This window comes from Salmo salar, chromosome ssa14, assembly GCF_905237065.1.
Source record: "Salmo salar chromosome ssa14, Ssal_v3.1, whole genome shotgun sequence".
Classification (NCBI taxonomy): Eukaryota; Metazoa; Chordata; class Actinopteri; order Salmoniformes; family Salmonidae; genus Salmo; species Salmo salar.
The window spans coordinates 33,227,077-33,247,888 of record NC_059455.1 but is presented as its reverse complement, the minus strand read 5'-3'; the positions used below and the strand labels follow the sequence as shown (position 1 = coordinate 33,247,888).

Genomic DNA, 20,812 nt, shown 5'->3' with positions numbered 1-20,812 from the left:
ACATCTAATAAGTGAAATAAAACCCAACACACCGCAGATCTTTTCAACTGCTTCACACACCCTTCGCAATAATTATGACCGCAGGGCAAAGTCACAGGCTCGACAAATATGTCACGGCAGACGGCGCAAATAAGCTCCTCGTCAAGAGATATGACCTCCATGCCAAACAAATGTACGGTTACATATAACCAAAACGTGTGTGCTTTCTTCAATAACTAGGTAAGTTAGTTGTGGTGAAATCTAAAATTGAGAAGAGAAACTTAATAAAGTGCTTCATCCAATCAAAACGGTCCGTTCCAAACTTGGCTGTCACGTGACTTTACTGTCCAGTTTTTGAATCCCGTGGAGTTTCATTAACACATGTTCATTACTTTGTTGTTCCAGTTTAATTACTTTGTTGTTGATTTCGGTTTTACTCTAAATATTTTGTTTATGACATAATATTTATTTCATATAGAAAATGCATGTGGATGGGTTAAACCCCAAACAACCATTGTTTGGTTAATTTAGCTAACAACCACGCTCAAGTAGGGTTTGTTTACGTTACGTCTTTACGCCCAATGCCTCAGCCAATCACTTATCGCGAGTAAAAAGGCGGGACTCAAATCAACCAATGGATGCAACGAACGCCAAGCATCTTACAGTACAGTAGCACAAGACAAGGGTTTCCATCAAGACAAGAGGCACGAAAGTGAATGAAGGTAAAAACAGATTTAATTTGAAATCTCACCTTACCATTTTAGCTAGATTACGTCTTCGTCATAGATGTTTCTTACCTAATGCAAACTCGGTTTGATTTTGCGTTTCATCTTAGTAATTCTAACAAACTGGCCTTTGCTAGCTAAGTCAGCTAGCGTACTGTATCCAGATACCATAGCTTGTGTAGCTAGCTAACTACTGTTCCTTGGCTCTGAAGGTCAAAATGGATCAGCTCAGCTAATAGCTAATGGTGAAAAGAACAAGCACTAGTTGTAGCCTAATAATCAGTGACAGTACAGGGTTGTTTGTAGAGGAGATAGTAATTGATTGAGAAGTAGAACAGGTAAATGTTGCCTTGGACAATTTCCATGTATGACACCTGTTAGTTAGCTACAATTCTAGCTATACTTGCATTACATTGTACACTTGTCTGGTATTGTCTGTGTATATCTTCTCATATCATATTGTGTCAGTGCATCAATCATTTTCATAATTTACTTGTCATTACAGTTGTCTAGTGTCTTTTATTAGAAAATAGAAATGTGATTATGGGAAAACTGTAAGACTAACACCTATAGTCCTCTTTCACCCTCCCCCTGCAGAAATGAAAGCCATGTCTCCTGAGGATCCCTTCCAGGACTCTTTAGACGATGATCTAGATGGCTTCTCAGAGCCTGGGAGAGGGAGCAGGATACGCAGCAGCGTCTACACTAAAACCCTTGAGATGGAGAGCAACTAGTGAGATATATGGGACACAGTTTTATTTAGGGGATAGTTAGCTCTCAATCTCTAGGCGGCATTCTGCCTTCTCCCTACAGTTCTCAGCCATTAGCTTCGCCTACCACTGCCTTATCTGAACTTCAAATCAAACTTTATTTGTCACATGCTTAATCCTGTATTGACGCTTTGCTTGTTTGATGGTTCATCTGAGGGCATAGCGGGATTTCTTATAAAGGTCCGGATTCGTGTCCCGCTCCTTGAAAGCAGCAGTTCTAGCCTTTAGCTCGATGAGGATGTTGCCTGTAATCCATGGCTTCTTGTTGGGATATGTACGTATGGTCACTGTCGGGACGAGGTCGTTGATGTACTTATTGATGAAGCCGATGACTGAGGTGGTGTACTCCTCAATGCCATTGGATGAATCCCGGAACATATTCCAGTCTGTGCTAGCAAAACAGTCCTGTAGCTTAGAATCCGCGTCATTTGAACACGGTTTTTTTATTGACCGATACACTGGTGCTTCCTGCTTTAGTTTTTGCTTGTAAGCAGGAATCAGGAGGATAGAATTATGGTCAGATTTGCCAAATGGAGGGCGGTGGAGAGCTTTGTACAGGTCTCTGTATGTGGAGTAAAGGTGGTCTAGAGTTTTTTTTCCTCTGGTTGCACATGTGACATTCTGGTCGAAATTAGGTAAACGGATTTAAGTTTGCCTGCATTAAAGTCCCCGGCCTCTAGGAGCGCCGCTTCTGGATGATCATTTTCTTGTTTGCTTATGGCCTTATAGAGTTGGTTGAGTGGGGTCTTAGTGCCAGCATCGGTTTGTGGTGGTAAATAGACGGCTACGAATAATATAGATGAGAACTCTCTTGGTAGATAGCGTGGTCTACAGCTTATCATAAGGTACTCGACCTCAGGCGAGCAATACCTTGAGACTTCTTTAATATTAGACATCGCACACCAGCTGTTATTGACAAATACTCACACCCCCACCTAGGGTTGCCAACTTCCTTACTACCAAATAGGGGACAAAAGGTCGTGTGCAGTGCACGGTGCCACGGCGGTATGGGTATGGTTTTGTGTGAATGAATATACAGTGTATATTCTTATTCAATTGGAAAGGCAAAACAATTGTATAGTAATGAAACAGCAGGGAGCAGGTCTCGAACCCTCGACCTTCTAGCCCGAAGTCCAGCGCGCTATCGACTGTGCCGCAAATGCATGCTCGAGCGGCAGAGTCGACATCCGCGCTTATAAACCCAGGGTCGTTGCACTACTCCCTCCTTTCAAAGAGCGCGTCCCCAAAAAACGGTCCTGTTTCAGCTGAAGCATCTTCATTTTGAACTTTTGGACTTCCTCGTAAACATCTGTGATGCAGAGCGTTTTTTCCTCCAGCTTTTTTACGAGTTGGTCAAAAAGACACCCACGTTGTGGAAAAAGCACAGATAAATCTCAGCAGCTTCTGTTTTTTCTTCATACTCAAAAATACTCTTCAGTGCCACAGGACAGGTCTCCCCAAGGGACCTGAAGTATGATGTAAGAGCTGGCCAGCTTCGCAGGAGACAATCGACAGCTGGATGAAGAGAGAGCCATCGTGTGCAAACATGTCGCAGAATTTCACGCCACTCAATGTCAACAAAGGCAAAAAATGCAAGCAGTTCCTCTCTTCGGGAAGCAGATACTGATAGGTGGCTGTAGATCTGTAAAACAATTGTCTCAATATCCACTGACAGCTGATCGCAGGCATTATGAGCTATGTGATCTGGGCAATTAGCTTTCAGAATGCGATTGTTGGCACTGCTCAATAACTGGTAAACGGAGAGGTGTTTTCCAATTTTGTCAGTTTCCACAGTAGACGTCACGAAGAATGCACCGATATTGCTAGCACCTTTAGCTAGCGTGGCCTTGTGCATTTCTGTGGATGCATGCTGAGTTAGGTCATTCTCCCCTACATAGCCAATTGAGAATTCCCGACACATAAAGTACAGCAAGCTTTCGTCGAGTCACCACTGACAACCTTAACCCATGTCTTTTTTGCTTCACATTGTTTGTTGTAGCTGCAGTCTTTACTTTTTTGCAGGTTTATCCATATATCCTTACTATGCCAAACCGACCGAACAATAACAGAAATTACTTTGCAGGAATTGGCGAGTTTACGCTTTACTGTGATTGGATGATTTTACGGGACAAGGGAGGTCCCGTATGGGACAAACCAATTTAGCCCAATATAAGGGATTAATACGGGACAGTTGGAAACCCTACCCCCACCCCTTGTCTTACCGGATGTAGCTTCTCTGTTCTGCCAGTGCATGGAAAGTCCTGCCAGCTCTATATTATCCGTGTAGTCTTTTAGCCACGACTCTGTGAAACATAAGATATTACAGTTTTTAATGTCCCGTTGGTAGGATAGTCTTGATCAACTAACAAAAAAACGAACAAAATAGCACAGTTGGTTAGGAGCATGTAAAACGGCAGCCATCCTATCAGACACCATTCCTTCCATCCTGACGCTGTGGTTTAACGTTTAGAAACGTCAATAATCATTGCTTGCGATACGGCTTTCAAAACATATGGCCTCTATCTTTCATCATCAAGAACGAATCCTTTAAATAAAACAGATACACTTACTCTAGCAGTTTTGCACAGATCCATACAGCTGATAGCTAATTAGCACAGGAGGTTGCCTCCTGTCTTCCATCTGTTGTCCGTAAACAAGCGCTGTAACATGGAGATATGGCCGTGTGGGAACACTAACCCTATCAAGTTGTGTATTAATTTAACATTGTTATTTGAAAATTATTTCTAGCTGATATGAAAGATAAGGTCCTTATGCTTCCAAAACCACAAGTGATGCATGTTAATGTTCAGACCGAGCGTCGGGGATCACAAAAATACACTATACATCTACATTATAAAACGATTGCATTTGGGAGAAACACTGCACAGACACAGCTCTAAGTGTGGATCCAACTGATTTCTAACCCTCTCTCTGTATTTTCTTTATATGTAGTTATGGAGACTATGGTGCAACCATGAACAAAAGTCCCCTGTTGAAAACATTGATGGATGCCGAAGCAGCGGCCAATTCTGCAGCCATACAGCTCATGTCATTCAAGGAGACACTGGAGGACGATTTTGCCGTACGTGAAGTCCTTTGCAGTTGATGTGCAGACAGTGCACCTGTCTTTATTTTGAGAGGCATGACATGATATCAACATCTTTAATTCGTTTACAGTGTTTAAGGTGTCAAAAGCAGAATTGAATTAATCTTTCTATTATAAAGGACTCAAGACACTCTGCTTCTGATAACCGGCGGATGTCAAGGCAGAGAGGCCTTCTGCTGGAGAAGTTGGAGGTTTTTAAACAGATAAACAAGTCTGTTCGACAGCAACTCCAAGACCTGAAGGATGCAGAGGTTGACAGTTGTAATCTGATGGCTAATGATTACTACTTTGAAGAACTGTCAGCTAGCAATTTATAAGGGGGTCATGCTTATGACAAGTTTTAGACTGCATTATACCTGTGCACTAAAGTAAAGGGTTATTGCAACTTTGTCTTCTTAAATTAACATATGATTTGACTACCCTTTTTGTCTCCTGTATTAGGCGTCTCGAATGGAGACAGACAAACACATCGATCTCTTACTAAAGAAGCTAACACAAGCTGAGTGTGATAATCTGGTAAATTGCTTCTCCCTTGGTGAAAAAAAATAAAACTTCACACATTACTCCAGACCTGCATTGAAACGCTTTGAAATGTTGACATAGCGGTGCCAAGTCTTAAGATTTGATAAGGTCTGCCAGTTTGTTAAGCTCCCCTTGGCAGATAATAGGGTCCTTCAGTGCAGTATGGCTCAGTGGGTTGAAACATGATGCCAGCTACATTAAAGTTGGGGATTTGATTCAATCCCGCATGGGCCACATATACTGAACTTGTGTGCTAAATTTGTAAGACACTTTGGATAGAAAAGCATCTGCTGCTGTTCACTATACACATTTGTCATTTCAAATGAAAATTGTACTGTGAGAAAGATAACATATATTTGTTTTATTGTTATTTTGTTTCCACCAGTATTTGAAAGGAGATTTGAATGATAAAGAAAAAATTGTAGAAGAACTGATGGGTTTGCGGAAGAAAGAAATGGTTAGCATTGGCCTTTAATTTCACATGAAATACACAAGCGCTGACCACAATTTGTACATGATAAAACATTGACAAAGGTACAAATTAAATTAAGGCATTGTCCTCACACCATCTCTTTCTGCTTTGATGCTCCACAGGAGTACACAGAGAATGCGGTCCATGCTACCAAGTCTGTGGAGACCACACGTGCTCATCTGCAGGGCCAGCTACGCAGCAGGGAGGCCGACAACAACCGTCTCACTGTGCAGCTCCGGGTAACACACAAGTTCAGGCATCAGTCTATGAATATATCAATCACTTTATTGTCCCATTTGAGAACTTAGTAAGGACAAGCCATTCTATCTGTAGAATAAGACACAGAGAAAGCAAAATACACCATTTCCAGTAAATATGTATCTTCCAGCCTGTGTGTCTGGTGTCTGGGATGGTTGGGAAGAAAGTCAGCAAAAAATAAACGCATTTCTGTTTCACAAAGAATGGTGGACAATATTAATTTACGACCCATCCAAGATGGACGTCGTCCGTAAGTGAAATCTTATTTGTTTTAAATAGGCTAGAAATTAGTGTGTAGATCTGTTTAAAGCTTAAACACTGCGTGTTCCCTGTCTTTTTTCCAGGGTTTGGAGAGGCAGTTGATGGCACAGAAGATGGAGATAGATAGTCTGAGGGGGGAGATCTCTGGTGTTTCGGAGAAGGCAGCGCAGGAGAAAGAAGTCCTGAAGAAGGCCACCCGCGCCCAGAAACGGAGGGCCCAGAGGTTCGAAGCTGCTGTGGATAAATGCTACACGAAGCTGAGGGAGAAAGTACGTATGGGTAATGTTGGGAACCAATAAGAACACAGTTTTTACTTTAGCTACGGTGTCCCCTACTTTACACGACTTGGGTATCCCGTTCTTGGTGAGTTCATTGCCACTGCCAGTAAGGTGCTTTATGTTATGTTCTATGACATGTAGGATGTTCAGCTGGCTGATGTTCATTCAGAGAGGGACACATGGAGGAGACAACAGGAGCAGAAGACAGATGAGGGAGTGCAGCTTGATGCACAGATAGGACTGCTAAAAGGGTACGTCATTTCAAGCCTTAGTATTCATGTTTTGTCCTGGACAAAGTCTGGCATATCGTCAATCCAGGTCCTTGAGGCAATAAATAATGTTCTCTAATTTATTTTATCAGATTTTCTCCTCACAGAAAGTATTTGGGCAAGCGGCAATTGCTTATTTCTTAATTCCTTTCTTTTTATTTGGGGGATTTGTGTGTATTGTGGGGCAGCAGGTAGCCTAGTGGTTAGAGCATTGGACTTGAAACCGAAAGGTTGCAAGATTGAATCCCCGAGCTGACACGGTACAAATCTGTCGTTCTGCCCCTGAACAAGGCAGTTAACACCCTGTTCCCCGTCATTGTAAATAAGAAGTTGTTCTTTAAAATGTTTTAAATAATTCACCTTTATTTAACCAGGTAGGCTAGTTGAGAACAAGTTCTCATTTACAACTGCGACCTGGCCAAGATGAAGCTTAACTGACTTGCCTAGTTAAATAAATACAAATTGTTAGGTATTACTGCGTTGTTGGAGCTAGACACATCAGCATTTCGCTGCCCCTGCGATAACATCTGCAAAATGTGTACATGACCAATAAAATGTCATTTTATTTCGATTTGTTTCATTACAGCCAAATAGCAGACATTACTATGAAGCTGCAGAAAGAGAGGGATGAATTCGCTGCTGCAAATGAGGTCTTACTCCTAAAAGTGGAAAAACTCAACGCTGAAAACAGAAACATTGGCCTTGAGAACGCAACCCTCAAGGTAGGAAAATAAAACGGCAATGTATACCTTGAAGTTGTGCACCACCCAACAATTATTGATTTATTTAGTTTGACCAAAATTTTACCTTGAGCCATGGAGTAGCCCCTATATAGTCTAACTATCTAAGATAACAAACTTACTGTAGCTCTACTGCTTTCTAATTCGAATACCTTCTCTGTATATTCTAGCATGTAATTTATTCCCACCATAATATAATTATATATACAGTGGGGAGAACAAGTATTTGATAACCTGCAAAATCGGCAGTGTTTCCTACTTACAAAGCATGTAGAGGTCTGTAATTTTTAACATAGTGTGGCAAAGAAGGGGGTCGAGTGATAAATGGCAGATAGGAGGGCAGAACTAATAAACGGGCTCTGCCCGATCACTAAAATGGCCACCCCAATCAGAACTACAGATCACAAAATGGCCGACTGCCAAAACTCCAATTCCCAGAAGCAAGGGGAACCCTCAGAAGGTGGAGCCGACCCACAGATAAAAGGTCAAGAAAAACCAGGAAGAGAGAGAGAGGGCGGGAAGGATCTATGAACCATAGAGAAAGAGACAATTACATTGGCAGGATTTACCGTGTACGGGCTGGACTGTTTTGGACTTACCTGTTGGCGTTTAGACCTGGACCTACCGAGAACCAGATTTGTGTACCGAACCCTGCTATCCTTGACCTTACCTGCGGCCTGGGTGGACCAGGACAGCGAAACAAACACACAGGTACTGTCATGTTCGAAAGAACTTTCATTCTGGGCTGACTTTGGTGACAGTTTCCCACTTAATTTGTGACAAACGCTCCTAACTTTGAAGAGGTTTGCCACAATAGGTACACTTCAGTCCTCCATACAGACCTTCTCCAGATCCTTCAGGTTTCGGGGCTGTTGCTGGGCAATACGATCTTTCAGCTCCCTCCAAAGATTTTCTATTGGGTTCAGGTCTGGAGACTGGCTAGGCCACTCCAGGACCTTGAGATGCTTCCTACGGAGCCACTCCTTAGTTGCCCTGGCTGTGTGTTTCGGGTCGTTGTCATGCTGGAAGACCCAGCCACGACCCATCTTCAATGCTCTTACTGAGGGAAAGAGGTTGTTGGCCAAGATCTCGTGATACATGGCCCCATCCATCCTCCTCTCAATACGGTGCAGTCGTCCTGTCCCCTTTGCAGAAAAGCATCCCCAAAGAATGATGTTTTCACCTCCATGCTTCACGGTTGGGATGGTGTTCCTGGCGTTGTACTCATCCTTCTTCTTCCTCCAAACACAGCGAGTGGAGTTTAGACCAAAAAGCTCTATTTTTGTCTCATCAGACCACATGACCTTCTCCCATTCCTCCTCTGGATCATCCAGATGGTCATTGGCAAACTTCAGATGGGCCTGGACATGTGCTGGCTTGAGCAGGGGGACCTTGCGTGCGCTGCAGGATTTTAATCCATGACGGCGTAGTGTGTTACTAATGGTTTTCTTTGAGACTGTGGTCCCAGCTCTCTTCAGGTCATTGACCAGGTCCTGCCGTGTAGTTCTGGGCTGATCCCTCACCTTCCTCATGATCATTGATGCCCCACGAGGTGAGATCTTGCATGGAGCCCCAGACCGAGGGTGATTGACCGTCATCTTGAACTTCTTTCATTTTCTAATAATTGCGCCAACAGTTGTTGCCTTCTCACCAAGCTGCTTGCCTATTGTCCTGTAGCCCATCCCAGCCTTGTGCAGGTCTACAATTCTATCCCTGATGTTCTTACACAGCTCTCTGGTCTTGGCCATTGTGGAGAGGTTGGAGTCTGTTTGATTGAGTGTGTGGACAGGTGTCTTTTATGCAGGTAACGAGTTCAAACAGGTGCAGTTAATACAGGTAATGAGTGGAGAACAAGAGGGCTTCTTAAAGAAAAACTAACAGGTCTGTGAGAGCCGGAATTCTTACTGGTTGGTAGGTGATCAAATACTTATGTCATGCAATAAAATGCAAATTAATTACTCATACAGTGTGATTTTCTGGATTTTTGTTTTAGATTCCGTCTCTCACAATTGAAGGGTACCTATGATAAAAATTACAGACCTCTACATGCTTTGTAAGTAGGAAAACCTGCAAAATCGGCAGTGTATCAAATACTTGTTCTCCCCACTGTATATACAGTACCAGTCAAAGGTTTGGACACACCTACTCATTCCAGATAATTTTTTACTATTTTCTACATTGCAGAATAATAGTGAAGACATCAAACTATGAAATAACATATATGGAATCATGTATTAACCAAAAAAGTGTTAAACAAATAAATGTTTATATTTGAGATTCTTCAAAGTAGCCACCCTTTGCCTTGATGACAGCTTTTCACACTCTTGGCATTCTCTCAACCAGCTTCATGAGGTAGTCACCTGGAATCCATTTTAATTAACAGGTGTGCCTTGTTAAAAGTTTATTTCTGGAATTTCTTTCCTTCTTAATGCGTTTGAGCCAATCAGTTGTGTTGTGACAAGGTAGGGGTGGTATACAGAAGAAATCCCTATTCGGTAAAAGACCAAGTCCATATTATGGCAAGAAAAGCTCAAAAAGCAAAGAGAAACGACAGTCCATCATTACTTGAAGATATGAAGGTCAGTCAATTCGGAGATTTCAAGAACTTTGAAAGTTTCTTCAGGTGCAGTCGCAAAAACCATCAAGTGCTGTGATGAAACTGGCTCTCATGAGGACCACCACAGGAAAGGAAGACCCGGAGTTACCTCTGCTGCAGAGGATATGTTCATTAGAAATAACTGCACCTCAGATTGCTGCCCAAATAAATGCTTCACGGAGTTTAAGTAACAGACACATCTCAACATCGACTGTTCAGAGGATACTGCGTGAATCAAGCCTTCATGGTCAAATTTCTGCAAGGAAACCACTACTAAAGGACACTAATAAGAAGAAGAGATTTGCTTGGGCAAGGAAAACAGGACCAATGGACATTAGACCGGTGGAAATCTGTCCTTTAGTCTGATGAGTCCAAATTTGAAATTTTTGGTTCCAACCGCCATGTCTTTGTGAGACGAGGAGTAGGTGAACGGATGATCTCCGCATGTGTGGTTCCCACCGTGAAGCATGGAGGAGGAGGTGTGATGGTGTGGAGGTGCTTTTCTGGTGACACTGTGATTTATTTAGAATTCAAGGCACACTTATCCAGCATGGCTACCACAGCATTCTGCAGTGAAACACCATCCCATCTGGTTTGCGCTTAGAGGGACTATCATTTGTTTTTCAACAGGACAATGACCCAAAACATACTTCTAGGCTGTGTAAGGGCTATTTCACCAAGGAGATTGATAGAGTGCTGCATCAGATGACTTGGCCTCAACAATCACCCGACCTCAACCCAGTTGAAATGGTTTGGGATGAGTTGGACCGCAGGAAAAGAAAAACAGCCAACAAGTGCTCAGCATATGTGGGAACTCCTTCAAGACTGTTGGCCTTCCCTGTAGCTCAGTTGGTAGAGCATGGTGTTTGCAACGCATGGTGTTTGCAACGCCAGGGTTGTGGGTTCGATTCCCACGGGGGGCCAGTACAAAAAAATGTTTAAAAAAATGTATGAAATGAAAATGAAATGTATGCATTCACTACTGTAAGTCGCTCTGGATAAGAGCGTCTGCTAAATGACTAAAATGTAAAAGATGTTGGAAAAGCATTCCTCATTAAGCTGGTTGAGAGAATGCCAAGAGTGTGCAAAGCTGTCATCAAGGCAATATTTTTTTTGTTTGTTAAATATAACCTTTATTTAACTAGGTTAAGAACAAATTCTTATTTACAATGACGGCCTACTGGGGAACAGTGGGTTAACTGCCTTGTTCAGGGGCGGAACGACAGATTTGTACCTTGTCAGCTCGGGGATTTGATCCAGCAACCTTTCAGTTACTGGCCCAACGCTCTAACCACTAGGCTACCTGCCGCCCCAAAGGGTGGCTACTTTGAAGAATTTGATTTGTTTAACACTTTTTTTGGTTACTACATGATTCCATATGTGTTATTTCATAGTTTTTATGTATTCACTATTATTCTACAATTTAGAAAATTGTAAAAATAAAGAAACACCCTTGAATGAGTTGGTGTGTCCAAACTTTTAACTGGTACTGTATATTATTATTATTATTACGTGATTTGTTCCCGTTGTGTTCAAAATGATATTGGTTTATGTATGTTCCAGGCGTCCATCGCTGGGCTGGAACTGCAGCTGGTCCATTCTGAAGCAGCCCTGAAAGAGGAGAACACTATCTTACAGGAGAGGAAAGACCAAGCAGAACAGGATCAGAGTCAGGCAGGGATCCCCCTCCCCCCATATCCAAGTTTCAATACTTACTAATCTTATAAAAATGCATTGAGAGATTCATAGGTTGTCTGTTTTTATTGACCTGTTATTGCACACCTCTCAGGTGGCAGAGCTTCAAATGGAGGTGGATGATCTGAGAGTAAAGTTGGAGAGTGTTCTGAGGGAAACAGAGAACATCAGAGAAGGAAGAGAGGCAGAAGTGGAGAAGGTAAAGTCTTCTGTTGGCTACATTCAATGTAAAGAGCTTTGTCTTAAATTGGTTTTCATCCTTTGAAATTGAAGCAAAAAGATACCCCATTCAACATGTGTAAGAATAAAATCAAATTGCTTGAAATAGTTTGACACAAACAATATTTGGTTCAGTGAAATCAAAATGAATGTGACATCCTGTGTTTTTGATATTTGTTTGCCTCACAGTTTGCTGAAAGCCTTTAAAAGATTATCTCTGTGTAAATACACATCAGTAGTGAATGGGAGTGTCCAGCTCCCTATGCGTGTATTGTCAGTTGTGGTCCAGTCAGTGAGAGCTACTTAGAGAGGTGTCTGCAATCAGTCATTAACATTTCTCTGCGCCCCTGCCCTGCTGGCCGGTGCGCCCCTCCCCCCATGGACCCCAGGTAAGACTGGAACTGGAGGGGTCTGTAAGGGAGCTGGAAGAGTACCCAGAGTTACTGAGTGCCGCAGAGCAGAGTCTTGCGGAGTGCCAGGACAACCTGAAGCGCTCCGAGAAGACATGTGCAGACAAGGCAGAGGCCATTAGACAACTGCAGGTCAAGGTGTGCAATTTAGCAGTAAGACTATGGTAACCTGTAGATGGGCAAGTAAGTGCTGTTGGAGTACAGTACAGTATGTAGAATGTGGCTGTTTACCACTTCCAACCACCAGATGGCAGTCAAACCCGATATGTGGTTTCCTTTTATAGTGTTATAATCACAATGGTTATAATGGTGTATCCCCAACCAGGTCCTGCTTTGACTTGGTGTTAAGGTTTGTGACTGAATGTGCTCAGATTGCAGTGGGAAGAAAGTAAGGTCGCAACCCTATGTACCCCTGTTAGTTGTATATAGAGCCTTGATAGTCACCTTAAACTGATTTAAGATGTGTTTCTATTCATGTTTCAGCACTGTTCAATCAATGCTTGCCTTTGAATATTGCTCATGTTACCTTTGTGCAGTGATGAGGGTGCTGTGTTGATAAGTTGATAAACCAATGTAATTCCAGTCATTGCATGGTACAGATCTACTATCTTAATTTGTTCACTCTGTTGTCGCAGAGAATATTCCTGAGCAGCAGGACATTTACATTTTAGTGTATTCAAGGTTTAAAAAAGCTTCTAAAGTTTGTAATTTCCACTTTAAAATTTCTGACTTGATTTCCGCAATCCAAAAATGTATCAACCCCTACAAAAATGTCCATTCATTATAATCCCCATAATAATTCACATTTCCTGTTGCTGCAGGATTCTTTTCCTGCTGTGAGAAGCAGTGTCAAATTAAGTGCATCTGTACAACTCTTTGTGTTGTTGTACTGTATGTGCTTGAACCCCAATTCATGTCCCCATGTTCAATACTAATTGAAAATACATGCAGCATGTAAGATAATCAGTCAAAGAGTACATTTTTTGGCGAACCCCAATTCTGAAAATATGATTATTCTCCATCCAGGTGGAGAGCCAAGGGGAGAAGATGAGATCGTCATTGGACATGAAAGAGTCTATCCACGAGGCTAACTCACAGCTACAGCAGAAAGTGGATGCTCTTCAAAAGTAAGTTTATCTTTCTCTCATTAGAGATTACATTTTAGTAGACGCTCTTATCCAGAGCGACTTACAGTAGTGAATGCATACATTTCATTTCATGCACTTCTTTTTTTTCATTTTTTCATTTTTTTTTGTTGTACTGGCCCCCCGTGGGAATCAAACCCACAACCCTGGCGTTGCACACACCATGCTGGCATTGCAAACAACATGCTCTACCAACTGAGCCACAGGGAAGGCCATACTTCATGCATGCTCCCATTTTATTACGAGTGGTATTTTCAAGTGAGATTCTTCTATATTTCTCATGTCAAAGTACATTAGTGACATTGAAGATATATTGTATTGTTTAAAAAAATAAATAATCAAGCCTGACCAGGGTGAATTCTGAAATGTTCTGAAATGTGTATACAATGCTGATGGCTGTTATATGTGTAGGTTATGAAGTCCTTATGTAGCTAGATAGGTACCCTTCAAGTATCTTTGTGTATTCCTCAAGGCAGATGGAAGAGCTGCAAGGGGAGAACCAGGGGCTGGTCCGTAGGCTGGCAGGTCAGGAGGACGCTTTACGCTATAGCAGCAGGCACCTAGAACAGCGCTCAGCAGACTGCCAGGCTCTCAACAGAGAACTGGAGGCCGCTCTGGCCGACGTCAGGCAACAGGTACTGTATGTTAGCAGCTGCTGGGTTATATATATATATATATATATATATATATATATATATATATATATCACACACACACAGTACCAATCAATAGTTTGGACACACCTACTCATTCAAGGGTTTTTCTTTATTTTTACTAGCTTCACCTGGAATGCTTTTCCAACAGTCTTAAAGGAGTTCCTACATATGCTGAGCACTTGTTGGCTGCTTTTCCTTCACTCTACGGTCCAAATCATCCCAACCATCTCAATTGGGTTGAGGTCAGGTGATTGTGGAGGCCAGGTCATCTGATGCAGCACTCCATCACAATCCTTCTTGGTCAAATAGCCCTTACACAGCCTGGAGGTGTGTTGGGTCATTGTCCTGTTGAAAACAAATGATAGTCTCACTAAGCGCAAACCAGATGGGATGGTAGCCATGCTGGTTAAGTGTGCTTTGAATTCTAAATAAATCACAGACCGTGTCACCAGCAAAGCACCCCCACACTATCACACCTCCTCCATGCTTCACAGTGGGAACCACACATGCGGAGATCATCTCTTCTCCTGCTCTGCGTCTCACAAAGACATGGCAGTTGGAACCAAAAATGTCAAATTTGGACTCATCAGACCAAAGGACAGATTTCCACCGGTCTAATGTCCATTGCTTGTGTTTCTTGGCCCAAGCAAGTCTCTTCTTCTTATTGGTGCCCTTTAGTAGTGGTTTCTTTGCAGCAATTCGACCATGAAGGCCTGATTCACGCAGTCTCCTCTGAACAGTTGATGTTGAGATGTGTCTGTTACTTGAACTCTGTGAAGCATTTATTTGGGCTGCAATTTCTGAGGCTGGTAACTAATGAACTTATCCTCTGCAGCAGAGGTAACTCTGGGTCTTCCTATCCTGTGGCGGTCGTCATGAGTGCCAATTTCATCATAGCACTTTATGGTTTTTGCGACTGCACTTGAAGAAACTTTCTGTCACGTCCTGGCCAGTATAAGGGTTAATTGTCATTTTAGTTTGGTCAGGACGTGGCAGAGGGTATTTGTTTTATGTGGTTCAGGGTGGTGTATTAGTTAGGAGGGCGTTTGATTTATTATTTCCGGGTTTTGAGTTATGGTCTATGTTGATGTATTTCTATGTGTAGTCTGGTTGATCTGTTTCTATGTTGAGTTAATTGGGGTGGACTTCCAATTGAAGGAAGCTGTGTGGTGTTGCCTTTGATTGGAAGTCCTATATTAGTTGGGTGTGTTTGTCTGTGTATTTGTGGGAGATTGTTCCGTGTTTAGTATGTGTAAACCTAACAGGACTGTCAGTGTATCGTGCGTTCGTTTTTTGTTATTTTGTATGTTCGTTTTGGAATTTATTAAAAGTTCAAAATGAACCATCTCAACTCTGCTGCATATTGGTCCTCGTTTTCCGATGATGATTTCGCCATATCGTCCTCCGACGAAGAAATCCCTGACACTTTCATAGTTCTTGAAATGTTCCAGATTGACTGACCTTCATGTCTTAAAGTAATGATGGACTGTCATTTCTTTTTGCTTATTTGAGCTTTTCTTGACATAATATGGACTTGGTCTTTTGCCAAATAGGGCTATCTTTTGTATACCAACCCTACCTTGTCACAACCCAACTGATTGGCTCAAACGCATTAAGAAGGAAAGAAATTCCACAAATGAACAAAGCACACCTGTTAATTGAAATGCATTCCAGGTGACTACCTCATGAAGCTGGTTGAGAGAATGCCAACAGTGTCATCAAGGCAAAAGGTGGCTACTTTGAAGAATCTTAAATATATAATATATATTTTTTGGTTACTACATGATTCCATATGTGTTATTTCATTGTTTTGATGTCTTCACTATTATTGTATAAAAATAAAGAAAAACCCTTGAGAGTAGGTGTGTCCAAACCTTTCACTGGTTCCCAGAAGGAAATGGAAAGGCACAGAAACCATTTGAAGATAGTGTTTTTTAGGAGTTGAGTTTGTATCAAGAGGTCGAGGTTGACTTTTTGATACATCTCATCATCTCTATTTCTTTAATGCCAAGGTGTCCAAAGTGAAAGACAAAGCTGTTTCCAGAGAAAGTTCCTTTCAGACTAAAATCCAGGAACTGGAGGATGAGAAGAGCAGGAGAGCGAATGAGCTGAAACAGATTAAACAAAGCAATCAGTTGGTGAGTATCAGACACGATCACCTACGATAACCTACTGCATACCATAGGATGTTTCTCATATCTCTTAAAGCTAATGATAATACAGTACAGTACTTTTTGATGCCATAGCCAATCAGACCATTTTTTTTATTTTAAAGAATAGAAATACATTATTTGTCCGTTCAATGGATTGATTCCTTTGTGTAGGCTGAGAAGAAGTTTGAGGTGCGTCTGAAGGACCTGCAACTCAGCCTGGACCAATCAGAGAGCCACAAGCAGAGCATTCAGAACTACGTAGACTTTCTCAAGAACTCTTACGCCACCATGTTTGACGAAGGACTACCACCGGCAACGTCTAGCTTTGGATCATCCTACTTTTTAAAATGATAATTACTCAGATATGTGTGTTTGTGGTGTGTTATGTTTTTAATAATGTATGTGTTTTGGAAAACAAATGAATTTGCACATTGATTCATGTTCGATAAAGAGTCCATGTTTATTTTTATATCGATCAGTAACTACTTTTTTCCATTATAAATAGAATTTCAATAAAGTTGATAATGGATATTGTACATAGAGTTTTTACTCAGCGTACTGATCCAAATTGGTTTTCTTAAGTCTTAGAGATAGGTTGAGATTTTGGCATAGACTTCCGCTAGTTAGCAATCACATCATAAACAACCTTTAACTTCCATCAAACTGCACACGGAGACAAAAAATGCTATCCTTGAGTTCATCTGACTCTTGGTAAGTAGAAAAAATTGCTTAATTGACAAAATCTTGAACTATCCCTTTAAGGAAGGTACGTTTTTAAGCCTGTATATCACTCAGCGGTGCTGTGCAGGATATGGGAACCTCGGAGAGCCAGTTTCATGACCTGTTTGGGATCTCACTGTGTCCAGGGTGTTGCTCAGGAGTAGTCAGTCAACACTTTGCATAACATTTGGAGGGAAACAATCTGATTGAATGCTAACATCTGAAAACAAGGTACAGTTGCTTTAGCTGTCAGGCCTGGTTTCATCACAGGATCTCCAGATATCCAACGCAGAGCTAACACAGTCTCAGTTATGTAAAAGACAAAAACAAACAATTCAACTGATAGGTTGTGAACAAACAAGATGAACTCAGACGGACAACTAGAAAAAACTCAAACCAAGTTTATTCAACCCACTGGATGCTTCAGCTGCAAACACACTTGTACAATGATCAAACAGGCATATATATATACTGTATGTCAAGATGAGATTATGTGTGTGACTTCTCAGAACTGTCCATCTGTTTCCCAAACTGCCTAGATGTTGCGCGGTTAAGTGGTCTGGTAGCGGTTCCCCTTCAGGTCACTTCTCCGTGATGCTTACAAGGGACATTCTGTTCAACTTACTCAACATACTTTGGACACACTTGCTGTTCCCCTTTTCTCTCACAGTAACTTTCCATACAAAAAGTGAATCTTCTCCATTCATTGACATACCATATACATTTATTAATCAGGTAACATAATCAATAAGGTCTAATATAGTGACAGGAGTAAGTATATTTCAAGTTGGAACACAACAAACGAGCAGCAACGTGAACCACATGTCCACTGATACTTCCTTCCCCTCTTGTCCTCTTTGTGTTTCACTGTTGATGTGTTTATGTGAACTGGGATATTGGGTTTTAGAGGTTGTTTGGGTATACAGGCAGGCCTCCAGTCGAACTAAGGTACACTCCATAGCCTGGCCTCCCAACAGGAACCTTGGCACATCTCACAATGCTTTGTTACATAAGCTTGACTTGACACATCTGATGACATCCCTGTGACAGCCAGAGATGGACAGTGTTGTTTCCATTGGGCCTAATCAACACTAATTACTGTTGTACTGTGTTTCCCCTTCACTAACCATAAGATAACCATACATTCTATGTGAGGGTATATTAGCTGGCTGCCATGAGTTGGACCAAAGAGTGTGACGATGGGATGATGACTTCATTCTGTTCTTCTTTGCCATTTGTCTTTTCTTTGCCTCTACGTTACAGCCAAAGAGACTGAAGAGGCTGTAATTTAGAAGTTTCAAACCTCTGTTACAGTGTTCACAGAAGGGAAGGTTTGACCTCAATTGATTAGTTGTCCAGAATACCCAGTGTACTGGACCACCGTTGATTATGGTATGATTATGGGGCTATTGGTTGAGTCATAATCCTGCCTGCATTTGTCTGGTGGTGAGCTGCTATTATGTAAACTTATCAAACCCTAGGGCCCTCAAACTCAACTCTGGACCTCGAAGCCAGTTCCACTGCATTTTTGAAATTGTTTCCCTCTAATCAGGGACTGATTTAGACCTGAGACGTGTGCAATGAATTATTAGGTAGGACAGAAAACCAGCAGGCTCCGGCCTCGTAGGGTAAGCGTTGAATACCCCTGCCCTAGGGTATAGGGCATAGGCTACTAATGTCAGTCAAGTTCTCTGCCTCCCATGGTTAGCGACAGGGTCAGTTCCATTTCAATTTAGGAAGTAAACTGAATGAGGAATATAGGATTTTTTAAAGATCGTATCTGGACCTGTTTCACTCCTCTCAAGTGTTCAAAGACAAAAGTCCTTGGTACTCCTCAGACACACGATGGACGCATTTTACTTCTGTGTGCGTCAATGCCCTCATTTTCCCCCTGTCCAAGTCTGCTTATGTAATACTGTCAGTGATGCATCTGTCTCGCTCTCTTTCTCACTTTACTGGAAAGCATTCTTCTTTCATGCTGATGCCTGACATGTTAAGCAAATGAGAAGGTATTACACATTTTTTTTATTACATACACACATACACACAAACACACACAAACACACACACGTGCATGAGGGCCACTGCTGACCCAGGGGACTGGGTAATCTCACTCTCCAAGGCTGACGTGAGTAATGTTTTTAATCAGGTTAACACTCGTAAGGCCGCGGGGACGGTATTCCAGGGCGTGTTCTCAGAGCATGTGCAGAACACCTGGCAGGCATATTCATTTTCAACCTTGTCTCAGTCTGTAATCCCCACATCTCTCAAGCTGACCTCCATCATTCCTGTTCCCAAGAACTCTAAGGCTACCTGCAACAATAACTAGCAACCTATAGTACTCACATCTGTAGGCTTGTTATGGCACACATCAACTCTATCATCCCAGATGCCCTAGAGTCCCACTCCAATTTGCATACCGTCCCAACAGATCCATAGACGATGCAATTTCACTCCATACTGTGCTCATCCACTTACAGTACCAGTCAAAGGTTTGGACACACCTACTCATTCAAGGGTTTTTCTTTATTTTAACTATTTTCTACATTATAGAATAATAGTGAAGACATCAAAACTATGAAATAACACATATGGAATCATGTAGTAACCAAAAACGTGTTAAACAATTGAAAATAGATTCTTCAAAGTAGCCACCTTCGCCTTAATGACAGCTTTGCACACTCTTGGCATTCTCTCAACCAGCATCACCTGGAATGCTTTTCCAACAGTCTTGAAGGAGTTCCCACATATGCTAAGCACTTGTTGGCTGCTATTCCTTCACTCTGCGGTCCAACTCATCCCAACCATCTCAATTGGGTTGAGGTCGGGTGATTGTGGAGGCCAGGTCATCTGATGCAGCACTCCATCACAATCCTTATTGGTCAAATAGCCCTTACACAGCCTGGAGGTGTGTTGGGTCATTGTCCTGTTGAAAAACAATTGATAGTCCCACTAAGCGCAAACCAGATGGAATGGTGTATCGCTGCAGAATACTGTGGTAGCCATGCTGGTTAAATGTGCCTTGAATTCTAAATAAATCACTGACAGTGTCACCAGCAAAGTACCCCCACACCATCACACCACCTCCACCATGCTTCATGGTGGGAACCACACATGCGGAGATCATCTCACAAAGACACGGCGGTTGGAAACAAAAATCTCAAATTTGGACTCAGATCAAAGGACAGATTTCCACCGGGCTAATGTCCATTGCTCGTGTGTTTTGGCCCTAGCAAGTCTCTTCTTATTGGTGTCCTGTAGTAGTGGTATCTTTGCAGCAATTCAACCATAAAGGCTTGATTCACGCAGTCTCCTCTGAACAGTTGATGTTGAGATGTGTCTGTTACTTGAACTCTGTGAAGCATTTATTTGGGCTGCAATCTGAGGTGCAGTTAACTCTAATGACTTTATCCTCTGCAGCAGAGGTAACTCTGGGTCTTCCTTTCCTGTGGTGGTCCTCATGAGAGCCAGTTTCATCATAGCACTTGATGGTTTTTGCGACTGCACTTGAAGAAACTTTCAAAGTTCTTAATTTCCGAATTGACTGACCTTCATGTCTTCAAGTAATGACGGACTGTCATTTCTCTTTGCTTATTCTCTTCACTTATTGGCTCCCGAGTGGTGCAGTGGTCTAAGGCATTGCATTGCAGTGCTAGAGGCATCACTACAGACCCTGTTTTGATACCGGGCTGTATCACAACTGGCCGTGATCGGGAGTCCCATAGGGCGGTGCACAAATGGCGGCGCACAATTGGCCCAGCGTCGTCAGGGTTAGGGAAGGGTTTGGCCAGGGTAGGCCGTCATTGTAAATAAGAATTTGTTCTTAACTGACTTGCCT

General features: G+C 42.2%; 1 protein-coding gene across 1 annotated transcript; it reads left to right on the top strand.

Annotated features, from left to right (window-relative positions):
• The first annotated feature begins 485 nt into the window (after window positions 1-485).
• On the top strand, window positions 486-16,790 carry LOC106569305 (outer dense fiber protein 2). The gene is made up of 16 exons (XM_014140520.2): window positions 486-701; window positions 1,302-1,437; window positions 4,427-4,556; window positions 4,700-4,831; window positions 5,022-5,096; window positions 5,488-5,559; window positions 5,697-5,813; window positions 6,177-6,362; window positions 6,513-6,622; window positions 7,227-7,362; window positions 11,540-11,650; window positions 11,766-11,870; window positions 13,327-13,427; window positions 13,918-14,080; window positions 16,114-16,239; window positions 16,426-16,790. The coding sequence occupies exons 2-16, from the start codon at window positions 1,304-1,306 to the stop codon at window positions 16,603-16,605; spliced, it is 1,878 nt and encodes a 625-aa protein (XP_013995995.1). The 5' UTR covers window positions 486-701; window positions 1,302-1,303; the 3' UTR covers window positions 16,606-16,790.
• The last annotated feature ends 4,022 nt before the right edge of the window (window positions 16,791-20,812 follow it).